The sequence below is a fragment of the Muntiacus reevesi genome, chromosome 2, assembly GCF_963930625.1.
Source record: "Muntiacus reevesi chromosome 2, mMunRee1.1, whole genome shotgun sequence".
NCBI classification, from domain to species: domain Eukaryota; kingdom Metazoa; phylum Chordata; class Mammalia; order Artiodactyla; family Cervidae; genus Muntiacus; species Muntiacus reevesi.
Genome location: NC_089250.1, coordinates 94,629,404 through 94,647,293, shown reverse-complemented (window position 1 = coordinate 94,647,293; position 17,890 = coordinate 94,629,404). Strand labels below are relative to the sequence as shown.

At 36.8% G+C, this 17,890-nt stretch overlaps 1 protein-coding gene across 1 annotated transcript in view; it reads right to left on the bottom strand.

The window, feature by feature from the left end:
* The window catches only part of PHYHIPL (phytanoyl-CoA 2-hydroxylase interacting protein like), a 102,145-nt gene that overhangs the window by 5,913 nt on the left and 78,342 nt on the right, over nt 1–17,890 (bottom strand). The window contains exons 2-4 of the mRNA XM_065922383.1: nt 5,698–5,894; nt 3,711–3,885; nt 375–492 (exon numbers count right to left, since the gene is read on the bottom strand). Of these exons, the coding sequence (XP_065778455.1) occupies nt 375–492; nt 3,711–3,885; nt 5,698–5,894 (490 nt within the window). The remainder of the gene's footprint in view (nt 1–374; nt 493–3,710; nt 3,886–5,697; nt 5,895–17,890) is intronic.

Here is a 17,890-nt window from a genome sequence, read left to right as displayed (position 1 = left end):
TTTATTCTCTCATTTTCAGGAGAAAATTCAATAGTTGGTATGAGACAGAAGGTACTGAGTTACTGGGAATCGGAGGAGTCCGTGACATGCTCATCAACCTTAATCTTGGTGGTCTTCCACCCAAACAGATAGGAGTTGGTGTTACAAGTGATCATAGAAAGGAATCTAAGTGAGGTGGGAAAAAAAATCCCATGATCTGACTTTTTTTTTTTTAAACTTAATTATTCTGGGAAATAAAAGTCAGTAGAATTAAATATTTTGAGAAGAAAACTAAAATTGCTATTTCACAGAAGCAGACTCAAGGGAAACCTGAGCCTAGAATTTAGAATGGCAGTTAGTAAAGTAAATCGGTATGTATCTTGTTTGATTCTTACCGAATATAGTCAAAATATTCTTTGTGCTGGTTACGATAAAAAACAGAAAATTTGAGCATCCGTCCGGCAATCACTTCGGCCTTCTCCAACAGTTGTGTTAGATGAACTTTTGAATAGTCTGAAAATAACAAAAAAAGTTTGTTATTAAAAATACACCATCAAAAGTATTGGCTACATGCTTAATAACTTGTAGATTTTCAGATTCTCTTTTGGGAAACTCATCTCAGTGAATAAGAAACTTCACTTGAAAACATTCACTGTCTTTGTGGCACATTTTTTTTCTGCAAAAATATTTTTGTTATAGTTTATGGTTGTTTTTAAGAATATGCTTGCATTTTTTTCACTCACTGAAATTAAAGATCCTGAAACCAAAGTGTTAAATAAGGAACACCTATTTAAAGATTGAGTAATGTCAATCAGTACCACACTAGCCTTTCCTTCCATCAGCTGCTGAATCAAATAAAAGAAGCTTGTAACCTGAAAGGAATAGCAAATAGAATTTAAAGGAGTAATAATAATGGTCATCTAATTTACCCCCTAAATCTATGAGGCTGGGAAGACAGATATAATATAACCATTTTATTGATGCAGAGATTGAGGCTTGCCACAGCTTAATGATTTGCCAAATGTCCATAAAGCTAGTAACTTAAGAGACTAGGTCTTTGGCTACTAGTTGGTAGTTTTTGAGTATACAAGAGCTTGTGAAAATATAAAGCATCTCTCACAGTAAGCAGATGTCTTCACCAGCTTTTTGTTTTGAAAATTGAGGATTGTTGCCAAACTCCTGTTCTAGAATCTAAGCAAAAATTTTGGTCTGTAAAGATTTCAAGACTTTCCAAACGAAAGCAACCTAGTTGAACTACTCATGGCAGCATAGTTTGTTTAGTCACTGCTTCACTGGCTCAATGAATATTTATTTAGATTAGGACATGTGATGTACAAGACACTGTGCAAAATTATACAAACGATCAATTGAAAAGATAAAAAAATTCCTCTTCCTCTCAAAGAATTCAGTCTAAGGGAAGAGGCAATATATAGACAGCTGTGACTTATTATGGGGTTTTATCTGTGTCACTGATTAAACTAGATTGGTCAGTGGCATTCTGCTTTATTTCCAATACTTTGCGCAGTGCATAGCATACAATATATGCTCAGTAAATTTTGAGTGAATTAGATGTCTAGGTTAAAAGACAATATATAAGATAGCTTTCTAAGATTTACAGAGTAAAGGTGATTGATAAAGCTTAGATGAAACAGGCTCTGAATTATTTTAATAAACTGAAACAACAAGCTTTGAAAAAAAAATTCTCCTTAGATTTTACTCATGAAAACAAAATGATTTATAGAAAAATATTGTGGCACATTTAAAATAAGCTGGCATTTTCCTTATTATTTACCCCTAAAACTTCCTTAGAATAATTAGGGGATATACTTGAATAAAAGAGCAACAGATTGATCACTCTAAAGGAAAGAAAGAAAACTAAAGGTCTTTCTTTATATACATAGAAATAAAACATGTACTCATGTAGTCATATAGATTATAGAATGGAGTATCTAGACAGATATTTCTGAACTGAAAATGCCAAAGGTCTTCCTTAAGCTAAAGAAGAAATATTATCTCACTTCTCCCTAATGTCAAATGGGGTTTAGGAGGTACATTATAGCTTCTTAAAAAATGAATACGACGATGCTGTTTGGTACAATTCTATGGAAAATAGCATGTATTAAAACAATGTCAAAAGATACTGTGTCTTTTACTGTGTCTACCTCCCTCCCTGGTAGGATGCAGTAAGGGCAAATGGAAAGATGTGTAAAAAGAGTAAGCATGAGGTGGATTCCAAGGAGGAATTTTATTCAGGAAAAAAGTTGAGGGGATATAGTAATTCTAATGTGACACATAAAATACAGGTAAAATGAGAATTCTTTACACACTATTAATACAACGTTGAAATCTTTAGCAATTTAATTACTGACTACTGGACTATGATGTATACCATATTTCATCTATTCTAAAATATATTTTTCCCACATTTCAGCATCTCTGACATGAGTCTAATATATGTGATAAGAAAACACTGTTTCACAGTTTAATTGGCAGTTTAATTTTTTTTAGAGATACATAAAGTGGTGGATCTTACAATCTATGACATCTTAGGAAGAAATATAGTACCAGAGGGATACTGTTTTGTTTGCTCTCATATACTGAGATCCTTAGCAACTTCCTCATAGAACAAACAAAAAAGGTTGAAGATAAAATCACAATAGTTAAGAATTAAAACTTCATCCATTGTACATATCCACATGGGAAATTTTATACTGAGTTTGAAATTAAGGAAAAAAAAGAAGATATTGAGATAAAGTAGTAGCTAAGCACGTTCTGAGTCTGAAATAAACCTACTGTGAGGCTATGGGGGAAAAATAGCTGATTTATCTGAAGGATGCCTCAGCTGGGGAAGTTGCTAAGCAACCTGCAATAGGTGAGGCAAGTGTCTAAGACTTTTTCTACAAGCTCCTTTGTGTGGAAACAAACATTTAGCCTCTTTCTACAGTTTTATAGAGGAAACAATCACCTAGACAAAAAGGAAACAAAGCCCTATTCTAAGAGACAGAAAGAATGGATGACAGATGTATTCAGGTAGCTCTATGTCTTTGTGTCCCTTCACCATCTATTTAAGTGCTCAATAAATATTTGTTTCTTGACTGAATGAATAAAACAAGTATATAAATGGTTATGGTAACCTTTTCAGCCCAGTGGGCTATTAAAGTACAGTTCAAGATCAAGAGGGACGGGCTTTCTACATTAGACACCCCAATGCCAAATGGCTATGAGGTACTTTCATGAAGCAAAGACACACACACTCACACGACATGAGTTTAGAGAGAGATTGTCAGCATTCAAGTGAAAAATCCAATAACATTTTTGTTACATAAAGTCATTGCGATCTGGCTTCATTTCCTTAAATTAAGAGAATGATATTTCTGGCTTCCTTCTTTCAAGACTGTGAAAATAAGAAATGAAAAAAAGGAAGAAAAAAGATCTCTCTCTCTCAAAATGAATCTCAAAATATGCTGAATATATTTTCATACTGCATCAGGTTTTATTTGTAAAGCCTTTACTTTGAAAAATCAAATTGTGCATGTAGCACAGAAGTAATGTAATGCCATTATCTAGTTTGTGCTGAGAACCTCCTCTCTAATCAGTTTGTAAATGTTTGTAAATGTAAAAATGACCAATAAATGTCACTTAATAATTACAAAAATATATTTTCTATAATTAGCTTTCCAGGAACTATCAAATAAGTTCCCCTCCCCAATATTTGTACCCAGTTCTCTTACCTGCTGTGCAGAATTCTATAATTTCACTCCATTCAGACACAACATAATCACCATCAACTTGTTTTGAGGCAGTCTGCACTGCTACTGTATACTCAGTTCTTGGGCTCAAAAACCAGTGTCCACGGACAGTCATCGGCAAGGGAACGGCTTTTGCCACCAGTTTTGTTGGAACGTCCTAAGAAAAGAAAGGAGGAAGGGGGGACAGGTGGGTGGAAGAAGATGAATTAATGTAGCAGTGTAACTTGAGTCAATTGTAAACAATGTGGAAGAACTTACTAAATTCCTGGCTAGTGACAGAAGTTTCTTCTTTAAAGATATTTAGCAATTATGATCTTCAAATCTCTTATTCTTCATATGTAAAAAATAAGGCCCGATTTGATCAAGAAATATGCAAAGATCACACAGCTAGCTAATGGCATAAGTGTACACAGATTCATCTTCTTGATTTCTAGTATAATGTTCTTCTCTATACATTCCTTAATATGCTCCTTAAAGTGCAATATTCTAATATTTTAAAATATTATATTTATTTAATATATTGTTGCTGTTGTTCAGTCAGAGAAGCCCATTATTAAATGTTTTATATGTGAAGGGACAGAATATTTTAAAATAAATGACTGCTTCACATACAAATGTGGTAACATTTGTTTTACTTGTATTCAGATACGGAGCCTATATGTCACAGAAAGTCTAGGTATTTTAAAACAATGATTAATAATAAGGTAACTAAACCTGCTAGTTCATATTCACTGTATTTCCAAAGATATGGTATTCTAAGTGTGCAATGAAGGAAGGGGGTCAAATCTTGACCCCTCACATTTAATGCTAGACATTTCAAAGCTATTTCAAAGAGGCCAAGTGTCACCAAAGAGAATATCGAACACTCAAAAGATTAAAATTGGGACATGGGAAAATACTGTTTTATCAATCTTGTTCTATCACATTTATCTGTACGTATAAGCCTCACTCACCATTAGTATTTATAGTTATACTATACATATAGAGTAAAATGCATAAGTTTTAGATAAGAATTCTTCCAAAAAATTTATCAAGTTAAAATTTAGTTATAAAATATTAAAATAAGATCAGTTTTCATATCAGTGAAAACACTGAAAACATAAAGAATTTTTAAGTCAAAGAATTATTTATCCTCTCTAGAGCTACTTTTGGAGAGACAGATGTATCAGTTAAGATAGTGATAAGCAGACAGCTAAGAGCATAAATATCAGAGAATTGTTACAAGTCTAAAACACTTAAATGCTACTTTTACTCTCAAACCATAAAATAAAATTGACTACACAAAGCAGTTTTCAGGCCTTAAGTATTTTGAAAAATATTCTAAAGTTTATAAGCTGCCACTGACATTGTCCTTTTGGCAGTTATTTATAGGGAAAAATGTGTGCTTCACTGGAAAATTATGAACCATCTATAGCACACTCTGCTGGTTGTCTTTTTCTGATTTTGCAGAATATATTATACAATTCTGTAATTTGTAGACATGTGATACCAATTCCGTTATTCTTGTCTAAACACATGCCAGCGAATTTTGTCCACTGGAAGTATTCCCTCTACTATTGCCCTTGTTCTTCCCCAACACCACACGGGTTTTGCCTCCACTGTACATTTATTTCAATATCCTGATCCTTAAAATGTCTTTTCTGGACCATCCTTTGAATTGGTTCTATTAATAAACTTCATCAGTTACCTCATTAGTGTGTTAAATAAAATCTTTAACACATGTTCATTTTTTTATGTCTGTAAGAGAGTTAAGATTTCACCTTTTCTGGGAAAAAAATGTATTTTACCCATATATGTGTCAATTCCTTATAAAATTTCTTGGAAGGATACAGCTTTTAAGTGACATATAATTTCCATTTTCAATGTCAAGTATAAGTAATCAGTGCAACATTATTCCTTCATTCAAAATGGCATCATAATTAGAAAGTTTTAAGATACAAATGAATATAAGGATGTGTTAGCATTTTACCTTGTGTTTAAATTTATTGGAGTTCTTGTTCTCTTTCTTATTGAGGTCAATGAAATAGTGTGTAATACGGTCCTTTGATTTTGAATCCATTTCCCATGAAATCTTGAATGAGTCGCAGGTAATATTGCTTATTTTGATGTTATGTGGTACAGGAAGCTCTTCCATCTCTGCTATGCCACTGTCTTGTGATTTGTTCCCTGCAAGAAAACAATGCACAGATAGTTTCTGACTAGTGAAATTTTCCTAGTTTGCAAGGCCATTAACTACCTGTTTGTGAACTCATCTAATTACTAAATTTGAGATTTCATTTTGTTCATGAAGTAATTTGAGTGTTAATGACAGTAACACTATCTTTACATAATCACATTATCAACAAAAAGCAGAAATGAATTCGTTCTTACCACCTCTACATTTTCAGTCTTCTTTCCCAGTTTCTGCTTTCACAGAAATAAAAGCAAGAATGCTGTTGATCCACCTCTGTAACCTATGAAAGATTAGCCTTATATGGTAGATTCTGTCTGAAAACCCCCAAGGGACCATTTTTCTTACATGACCAATCGATTCTGCTCTAAAGTAATCCTAGGTGTTTTTAAGCTAAATGAAATCAGAAATGTTGATAATGATATGAAAGAATCCAGTCAAATAAAGGAAAATTTTCTTTTAAAAAATCTGTGAGGTGTCAGTGACAGTCTATAAAAATTGTTCCTTTTGGAAATTTATATATAGAAATAGCATGTAATGTTTATATTTACAAATAATATAAAAGGCCATTTTTAAAACAGTTACTGTGAAAGGATTACTCTAGGAATCTTTTTTACCTGTTGTAGCCATGCTGATTGATAACATTAAAATCTTGAAGAATTCATCTGACATCTGGTTACTTTACAGACTATGTCCTACATTTTCAGTTAGAGAAAATTCTATTGCTTTGGCCAATATTATAGAGCAGAATATGACGGATGATAGGACAAAAAAAGAAAATATAGAGTTGACAAGTTTGTTTCATATGCAAGAAAGACATATTGAATGAAATTTTCTTCCACTTCTCCTTCCTGTGTTCTTTTCCCCCCAAGACAATGTAAAATTCAATGTCCCAGAAAAGAAAAAATATATATATAATTGTTATTCACACTATAAAAGTCATAGATCATAAATCAGCTACCTAACTTTTCTTTAACATAATAGCAAATCTTGATCAACAAAAACTGAAAGGAACAACAGTGAATGTCACTTTGTAACAACACCTTCCACTTTCAGATTAGTTTTAAATTAAAGATTTAGATTTTAATCTAAAAATTTAGGTTAAATCTAAATTTAATCTAAAAATTTAGATTAAAGATCAGTGTTATTTACCCTCACAAGAGCTTCCCAGCTGGCTCAGTGGTAAAGAATCCACCTGCCAATGCAGGAGATGCAGGTTCACATCCTGGGTCAGGAAGATCCCTTGGAGTAGGAAATGGCAACCCACTCCTATATTCTTTCCTGGGAAATGGCATGGACAGAGGAGCCTGGCAGACTACAGTCCACGAGGTTGCAAAGAGTCAAACGTGGCAGAGCATGCACGCACGCACAGCACAACCCCACACACCCTCTCAGTTATTGTTGTAAGGCTTTTGATAATTTGCAGTCTTATTAAATCATTCATCCATTTGTCTCACCCCAAGCTGTGTTGTGGCCAGAGCAACCTGATGACAATCAATGACTAATCTCAAAGTAACTAAAGTTCTTTATTGTCATTCTTGAACAATACTTTGAAAAATCGTTCTTTCTTCTCTCATGTACTCCTCACACCCTAGTTTCCCCAGATACCCATTTGATAAAACTCCCAGAAAAATCACTCCTTCACCCTGTTTTTGCTCCCCCACCCCCCCACACAGCCTCATAGCATCCCCAAATTGCTTCCTGCTAAAAGCCTTTCAGAAGTCAAGTGAAGGGAAGAAACGAAGTGGAATCTCTTTAATGGCCTTGGGAAAGGGAAAGGCAGTAAATATGCAAATAGTAATTTTTGTTCTATTTAGAAAAGCTGACATTTTCTGATTGCAGTTATCTTCAAAATATAAGCAACATTAAATGAAAACCTGTCTGGACTAACAGCAGAAATTTCTGCAGAAATCACATGTATTATAAGGAGGAACCAAGATGGCTGAGGAGTAGGACTTGGAGCTTATTTCCTTCCATAGATACATCGAAAACACTTATACAAATGGAAGGATTTGCACAGAACATCTACTGAACACTGACAAAAGACCTCAGGTTTCAAAAAGGGCAAGAAAAGCTCAACATAACGAAGTAGGACAAAAGAATAAAGAAACAAAAAAACGAGACAGAAAGGCACTGGATGGGACCTGTGTCCCGGGGAGGGAGCTGTGAAGGAGGAAATGTTCCCGCATCCTGGGAAGTCTTCTCGCCAGTGGGGACTGGGGTGACAGAGGGAATCAGCCGGGAACAGAGGGAGAGCACCAGTGTGTGGAGGGCAAGAGAGTTACCTGCACAGACAGTTGGCACTGCCACCCCGTGCCCCCCATCCCGAGGTGCTCATCCACTGGTATGGGCAGGAGCTGGGTGCTGAAGCTCAAGCTTCAGGTCAGACCCAGGGAGAGGGCTGGGGCTGCCTGCAGGCAAACAGCCTGAAGAGGTGACTGTGACAACTGAGGGTGCACTCGAAAGAAGCTGAGTTCCCCAGAGAGGCAAGGCACCATTACTGAGGGAGCACAAGAAGAGTGGTGGGACCGCCATAGGAGCTTCTTTCCATGTGTGCATGATCTCAGGCAACAGGATGCCACCTCTATGAGTTCTGGGGTTGGGCAAGAGCTGTTGCCACCATCGTGGGCTCCAGAGGTGGGCAGGGGCTGCTGCAGAAACTAGGGGACCTAGCAGCAGAAGCCAGTCGCTGCCCTGCGGTCAGGGGAAGCATGCATGAGCAGTGAGCAGGCACCGAATCACTGCCCCTGCTGTCCTAGGATGGCGTGGGCCTTAGCCCCACTGAGAGATCCAGAAGTGGGCGCCGATCACTGCCTCTGCTGTCCTGAGGCGTACAGGCTACCGCTGCTGTTGGGAGACCCGCAGGTGTGCGCTGATCACTGCTGCCACACCAGGAGAGCACGCAAGGGGTGCTGCACCTACATACCCCATATCAAGGGGATAATGACCAGCATACACTGAGGAAGGAGGCAGAAAGCATTTCAAATAAAACAGCCCCTCAAGTGTGGACAAAATGGTGAAGTAAAAAGACTTAAGCTCACTTCTCCTTACAAAAACACCAAAATCACAACTGATGAACAACTATCAACAAAAAAGACTGGAACCTACCCAAAAAAAGCCATGAGATGGTAGGAGGGGTACTCTCACAATATCATCAAATGCCATACCAGCTGGTTGGGAGACCCACAGACTGGAAAATAACAGTATCCCAGAGGTCTCTCACAGGAGTGCTAGTTCTGACCCCACTTCAGGCTCCAGAACCTGAGGGTCTGGCAGTGCAAGGAGGTGCCTCCAGCATTTGGCTTTGAAAACCAGCAGGCTTGGAGTGCAGGATCTCCCCAAGACTGGTGGAGACAGAGACTCCACACCTAGATGGTGCACAGATGGTTTCCTGTTCCCTGGGACCCAGAACAAAGCAGTGACGCCACAGGAGCTTGGACTAGACCTACCTGGGGGCCGTGCAGTCTCCGGGGGAGGCGGGAGTTGGCTGTGGCGCAGTGGTGGGACAAAGAGACTGAAGGCAGAGCCCCCCCCCCAATGAAACTGAAACTGTGATTTAAAATCTTTCAACAAACAGATATCTAAGATCAGATGGCTTCACGGGTGAATTCTATCAAAGCTTTAGAGAAGAGTTAACACCTATCTTTCTGAAACACCTCCAAAAAATTGCAGGGGAAAACACAGTCCCAAACTCACTCTATGAAGCTACCATCACCTTGGTACCAAACCCAGGCAAAGATACCACACACACAAAAAAGAAAATTATAGGTCAATATCTCTGATGAATATAGATGCAAAAATTTGCAACAAAATACCAGCAAACAGAATCCAATAATACATTAAAAGAATCATATACCATGATAAAGTGGGACTTTTCCCAGGGATGCAAGAATTTGTCAGTATCCACAAATCAATTGTCTGATACACTACACTAACATACTAAAGAATAAAAATCACATGATCATCTCAACAGATGCAGAAAAAGCTTTTGACAAAATTCAACACCCAATCATGAATTAAAAAAAACTGTACAGAAAGTGGGCACAGAAGGAATATACCTCAACAAAATAAAGGCCGTATTTGACAAACCTCCAGCTAACATCATACCCAATGGTGAAAAGCTGAAAACAGTTCCTCTGACATCAAAAACAAGACAAAGATGTTCACTCTACCACTTTTATTCAATGTAGTTTTGGAAGCCCTAGCCATGGCAATCAGAGAAGAAAAATAAATAAAAGGAATCCAAATGGGAAAAGAAGTAAAACTGTCACTGCTAAGATGCTACCAGGAAACTACTAGAGCTCATCAATGATTTCAGTAAAGTTGCAGGATACAAAATTAACACATAGAAATCTGTTGCATGTCTATACACTAACAATGAAAGATCAGAAAGATAAACTCAAGAAACAATCCCATTTACCATCACATCAAAATGAATAAAATAGGGCGGCCTTGGTGACCTAGATAAAGAATCTGCCTGTCTGTGCAGTTGACACAGGTTCAATCCCTAGTCTGGGAAGAACCAACATGCTGCAGAGCAACTAAGCCTACGCAGCACAGCTATGAAGCCCAGTGCTCTAGAGTCTGGGAACCATAACTACTGAGGCCTCTCGCTGTGACTACTGAAGCCTGTGTGCCCTAGAGCCATGTTCTGCAGTAGGAGAAGCCACCACAGTGAGAAGTCCTCAATACACTGCAACTAGAGAGTAGCCCCTGCTCTCCGCAACTAGGGAAAACCCATGCAGCAATGAAGAACCAGCACAGCCAAAAATGAATAAATAAAAATTATTTTTTAAAAAAGAATAAAATATCCAGGAATAAACCAACCTAAGGAGGCAGAAGACCTGTACTCTGAAAACTGCAAGATGCTGATGAAAGAAATCAAAGATGACACAGATGGAAAAATATAATACTTTCTTAGATTGGAAGAATCAATACTGTCAAAATGACTATATTACCCAAGGCAATCTACAGACTCATTGCAATCCCTATCTAATTACCAATGGCATTTTTCACAGAACTAGAACAAAATAATTTTTAAATTTGTATGCAGGCAAAAAAGACTCCAAATAACCAAAGCAATCCTAAGGGCAGGGCAGGGGGAAGCAAAAATGGAGCTGAAGGAATCAGGCTCCCTAAATTCAGACTATACTACAAAGCCACCGTTTTCAAAACATATGGTACTGACACAAAACAGAAACATATTAGCTCAATGAAACAGGATAAAAAGCCCAGAAATAAACCCACACACCTGTGGTCACCTAATCTGTGACAAAGGAGGCAAGATATACAATGAAGAAAAGACACTCTCTGGGAGAAGGCGAGGGTGGGATGTTCTGAGAGAATAGCATTGAAACAAGTATACTATCAAGGATGAAACAGATAGCCAGTCCAGGTTGGATGCATGAGATAAGTGCTCGGGCCTGGTGCACTGGTAAGACCCAGAGGGATGGGATGGAGAGGGAGGCGGGAGGGGGGATCGGGAAGGGGAACACATGTAAATCCATGGCTGATTCATGTCAATGTATGGCAAAAACCACTACAATATTGTAAAGTAATTAGCCTCCAACTAACAAAAATAAATGGGGAAAAAAGAAAAGACACTCTTTGGAGGAGATGCTTCTGGGAAAACTGGATAGCTACATGAAAAAGAATGAAATTAGAAAATTCTTTAGTACCATATACAAAAGCTCAAACTGTATTAAAGGCCTAAATATAAAACCTGATACTATTAACCTCCTTTAGAGGAAAACATAGGAATAACACTCTTTCATATAAATAATGTTTTTTTTTAAATCCATCTCCTAGAGTCATGGAAATAAAAACAAAAATGAATGGGATCTAATTAAACTCAAAAGCTTTTGTACAGCACTAGAAACCATAAACAAAATGCAAAGACAACACACAGAATGGAAGAAAATATCTGCAAATGATGTGACTGACGAGGGATCAATCTCCAAAATATACAACAGCTCATGCTACTCAATATCAAACAACTCAACTGAAAAAGGGTAGAAGATTTAAATAGACATTTTACCAAAGAAGACATATAGATGGCCAACAAACACATGAAAAAATGCTCAACATCACTAATTATTAGATAAACACAAATAAAAAGTACAATAAGTTATCACCTCATGCCAGTCAGAATGTCCTAAGTTGCTTCAGTTGTGTCCAATTCTTTGTGACCCCATGGACTGTAGCCTGTCAGGCTCTTCTGTTCAAGGGGTTCTCCAAGCAAAATACTGGAGTGTGTTGCCATGCCCTTCTCCAGGGGATCTTCCCATCATCAAAGGCCATCATCAAAATGTCTATACATAATAAATTCTGGAGAGGGTGTTGAGAAAAGGGAATCCTCCTATACTATTGGTAGGAATATAAATTGGTACAGCCACTATGGAGAACAGTATATGTATTTCCCTTAAAAACTGAAAATACAGCTACCATATAATCCAACAATCCTACTCCTGGGGTATCTCCCAAGAAAAGCATACTTCAAAAAGATACATGTACCACAATGTTCATTGCAGCACTATATACAACAGCCAAGACATGGGAAGTGATGTAAATGTATATCCACAAATGAATGTATAAAGATGTGGTATACATACACAATGGAATACACAAAAAATAATAAATAAATAACATAGGAATAACACTCTTTCATATAAATAATGTTTTTTTAAATCCATCCATTTAAATCCATTTTTATCCATTTAAATCCATCTTTTAAATAAATATTCCCAGCCACAAAAAATAATGAAATTATGCCATTTGCAGCAACATGGATGGACCCAGAGATTATCATACTAAGGGAAGTGAGTCATACAGAGAAAGACAAATGTCATATGACATCACTTATATTTGGAACCTAATTTTAAAAAATGATACAAAAAGACGTATTTTATTTTTTTACAAAACACTAGGCCATTCAGATATGACCTAAAGGGGAAGTGACAAATGGATTATACAGTGCAAGTGACAAATAGATTTAAGGGATTAGATCTGACAGAGTACCTGAAGAACTATGGATGGAAGTTTGGAACACTGTACAGGAGGAGGTGACCAAACCATCCCCAACAAAAACAAATGCAACAAGGCAAAATGGTTGTCTGAGGAGGCCTTACAAATAGCTGAGAAAAGAGAAGCAAAAGGCAAAGGAGCAAAGGAAAGATACACTCATCTGAATGCAGAGTTCCAAAGAACAGAAAGGAGGGATAAGAAAGTCTTTTTAAATGAATAATGCAAAGAATCAGAGGAAAACAATAGAATGGGAAACACTAGAGATCTCTTCCAGAAAATGAGAGATACCAAGGGAACATTTCATGCAAACATGGGTACAAGAAAGGGCAGACACGATCTGGACCTAACAGAAGCAGAAGATATTAAGAAGCGGTGGCAGGAAAACATAGAAGAACTGTACAAAAAAGGTCTTAATGACCCAGAGAGCCATAATGGTGTCATCATTCACCTAGAGCCAGACATCCTAGAGTGAAGTCAAGTGGACCTTAGGAAGCATTACTACCAACAAAGCTAGTGGAGGTGATGGAATTCCAGCTTAACTATTTCAAATTCTAAAAGACGATGCTATGAAAGTATTGCACTCAATATGCCAGCAAATTTGGAAAACTCAGCAGTGGCCACAGGACTGGAAAAGGTCAGTCATTCCAATCCCAAAGAAGGGCAATGCTGAAGGGAGTATGACAAGGCTGTATATTGTCACCCTGCTTATTTAACTTCTGTGCATAATACATTGTGTGAAATGCCAAATTGGATGAAACTCAAGCTTGAATCAAGATTGTTGGGAGAAATATCAATAACCTCAGATATGCAGATGACACCACTCTAATTGCAGAAAGTGAAGAGGAACTAAAGAGCCTCTTGATTAAGGTGAAAGAGGAGAGTGAAAAAGCTGGCTTAAAATTCAACATTCAAAAAATGAAGATCATGGCATCATCCAGTCCCACTACTTCATGACAAATAGATGTGCAAACAATGAAAACAGTGAGAGACTTTCTTTCCTTGGGCTTCAAAATCACTGTAGATGGTGACAACAGTCATGAAATTAAAAGACACTTGCTTCTTGGAAGAAAAACTATGGCAAACCTAGACAGCATATTAAAAATCAGAGACATTCACTTTGCTGGACTAAAGGTCCCTATAGTCCAAGCTGTGGTTTTCCAGTAGTCATGTATGGATGTGAGATCTGGACCATCAAGAAGGCTGAGCACCAGAGAAGTGATGCTTTTGAACTCCAGTGCTGGAGGAAACTCTTGAGGGTCCCTTGGACTTCAAGGAGATCAAACCAATTCAATCCTAAAGGAAAGAAAACCTGAATATTCATTTGAAGGCCTTATGCTGAAGCTCCAACGCTTGGTTACTCACTGGAAAAGACCTGATGCTGGGAAAGATTGAGGGCAGGAAGAGAAGAGGGAAACAGAAGATGAGATGGTTGGTGGCATCACTGACTCAATGGACATGAGTCTAAGCAAACTCAGGGAGATGATGAAGGACAGGGAAGCCTGGAGCACTGCAGTTCATGGGTTTGCAAAGAGTCGGATGTGACTGAGTGACAACAAAACAGAAAAGGACTCACAGATGTAGAAAACTAACTTATGGTAACTAAAGGTGATTGGGAGGGATAAATAAGGAGGCTGCAAATAACAGTTTCACACTACTATTTATAAAATAATCAACAGGGACCTCCTGTATAGCACAGGAATTCTACTCCATAGTTTATAATAACCTGTATGGGAAAAGAATCTGAAAAAGGATATATGTTTACCTGAATCACTTTGTTCTACACCTGAAACTAAACATAACATTGTAAATCAACTATTTTACAATATGAAATAAAAATTAAAAAACAAATCATATGCATTATAACTCTCCACATAATTTCCAAAAAACTGAGTGACACAATTGTTTTTTAAGAAAAGATAAAGCTAGTTTGAATTTGATCCAATTTATTGAAAATACACCTTCAATATATTGCCAGTATCTAACGTACTAATTTTGCCATGTAAACTTCCAGTATTTTTACCTTTTCAACTGAAAGTTAACAGTTTCTAGAATATAATCTTAATACTTTGTTTTATACAGGTTCTTTTCTACTTGTTGAAACTTGATTAAAATTGTTACCTTTATTGAAAGGTGGAAACTTGCTTATATCAGATTTTGCCATTCAGAACAACATAAAGCTCAAATCTATAGGATGTGTTATGTCAGGAACACTCATTTTGAAGCTCCTAATCATAATCTGAATTCTTAATAAAACCACCAGACTAGCCTCTATGCAGCTTTCTTACTCAGAAAGAAAAATAATTTAAATAATTCTTACCAGTTAACATGTAACTCGCTTTTTACTCATGCTATATGAATTCACTTTTAACTGAGATTTTGAGATAAGTGGCAGAAAACAATGATTCTGTCTTTAAAACTGGTGAAAATGGGGAGCCATATGATGTTAATATTCAATAACCAGCCAATACTATCTCAGATCTGTACAATCAAGTGTACTTTCAAATGCAGCTTCCCCTTCACCATAAGGATAATTCAAGCTACATTTTTTTCTACTTTACATGCCAAATAATTCTAATAACTGTGGCTATACTGCTCAGTGGTCATACAGAGTGAAGAACAAATAAGTGGGACTTTCTATACATCCAAAATATGAAAATTGCTTTTTCCAGAACAAATATTTCAAAATTACTTTTCTAACAACAGCAATTACTAAAATACAAACTGAAAACATAGCCAAATTATACAGATATATTTTATATGTATGGTTCTTCTTTCACTGAACTTAAATCGCCTAGCAAAAAATGGCATTTTAAAAAACAGATTTATTGAAATAAAATTCACATACCATACAGCCATTTGTTTAAAGTGTACAACTCAATGTCTTTTAGTAGATTCAGAGTTCTGTATCCATCCTACAATCAGAACTTTTTTTTTTACTTCAGAAGAAACCCCACACACCCTAGCTTTCACTCTCCAATTTCAACCTCTTCATGTTCCCTCTTCCTTCAATCACTAATCAATTTCCTGTCTCTGGAAATACCTATCCTGGGTATTTCATTTAAATGGTATCATATAATATGTGGTCCTTTGTGACTGGCTTCTTTTATTTAGCATAAAATTTTCAAGTCTCACCCATGTTGTATAAAGACTTTATTTCTTTTTATTGCTGCATATTTTTTTGTATGGATATACCAGCTTTTGTTTATCTACTTGTCAGCTGATGGACATTTGGTTTGTTTCTACTTTTTTGACTATTTGTTGCTATGAACATTCATGTACAGTTTTTTGTGTGTGAATATTTGTTTTCTCTTTTCTAGAGTATATACCTGTAAGTTGAACTCTTGATTCATATGGTACCTTTATGCTTAAATCGCTAAGGAACTGCCAAACTGTTTTTCAAAGTGGCTACACTATTTTATATTCCCACCAGCAGTGTATATGGGTTCTAATTTCTTCACATCCTCATCCACACTTCTTATTATCTATCTTATACTTTTGGTATCATATCTAAAAGACCATTGCCTAATTCAAGGTCACAAAGATTTACACCTAAATTTTCTTCCTATAGTTTTGACACTTACATTTAAGTTTTAGATCCATTCTTAGTTAATATTTATATATGGCTATGAGGTAGGGGTCCAGGTTCATTCTTTTCCATGCAGATATACAGTTGTCCCAGCACTGTTTATTATTTTTCCCTCATATAATTGTCTTGGCACCCTTGTCAAAAATTAATTGGCTAAGCTATACTGCTACCTTTCGAATCCAGGTTGCCATCAATTCTCACCTAGATGATTATAATAGGAAAGCTCAGCTGGCTTATACCCGTGACTCTCCTAAATTCAGTCTCATTAGAGCAAACTGATTAAAACTATCTAAAAGATTGAGAGTTGGACTATAAAGAAAGCTGAGCGCAGAAGAATGGATCCTTTTGAACTGTGGTGTTGGAGAAGACTCTTAAGAGTCCCTTGGACTGCAAGGAGATCCAACCAGTCCATCCTAAAGGAAATCAGTCCTGGGTGTTCACTGGTAGGACTGATTTTAAAGCTGAATTTCCAATACTTTGGCCACCTGATGCAAAGAGCTGACTCATGGGAAAAAACCCTGATGCTGGGAAAGATTGAGGGCAAGAGGAGAAGGGGACGACAGAGGATAAGATGGTTGGATGGCATCACCGACTCAATGGACATGGGTTTGGGTGGGCTCCAGGAGTTGGTGATGGACAGGGAGGCCTAGCGTGCTGTGGTTCATGGGGTCACAAAGAGTTGGACAAAACTGAGCGATTGAACTGCACTGAACTCATGCATTTAAAATAAAATCAACACTCCTTACCTTAGCCTATTAATTTTAATTTGAACTATTTATTATCAGATGGGGCTCAATCAGATAAGAGATGCATTATAAGTGATATAGAATAAGATTTACCATAAAGGTTTCACATTGAGCAACTAAGAAGAGGTGGCAAGAATACACAGAAGAACTGTAAAAAAAAAAAGAAGAAGAAGAAAAAGATTTTAATGACCTGAATAACCATGGTGGTATGGTCAATCACCTAGAGCCAGATATCTTGGAATGTGAACTCAAGTGGGCCTTAGGAAGCATTACTACTGACAAAGTTAGTGGAGGTAATGGAATTCAAGCTGAGCTATTTCAAATCCTAAAAGGTGATTCTGTCAAAGTGCTGCACAATATGCAAGCAATAAGCAGTATGACAATACTTGTCATACTTCTTGTCATACTTGTCATACTTCTTTCCCAGGTTTGAACCAGGCCATTGTTCCATATCCTGTTCTAACTGTTGCTTCTTTAACTACATACAGGCTTCTCAGGTAAGATGGTCTGGTATTCCCATCTCTTTAAGAATTTTCCACAGTTTGTTAAGATTCATATAGTCAAGGCTTTAGTATAGTCAATGAAGCAGATGTAGAAGTTTTTTGGAATTCTCTTTGTTTTTCTGTGATTCAGTGTT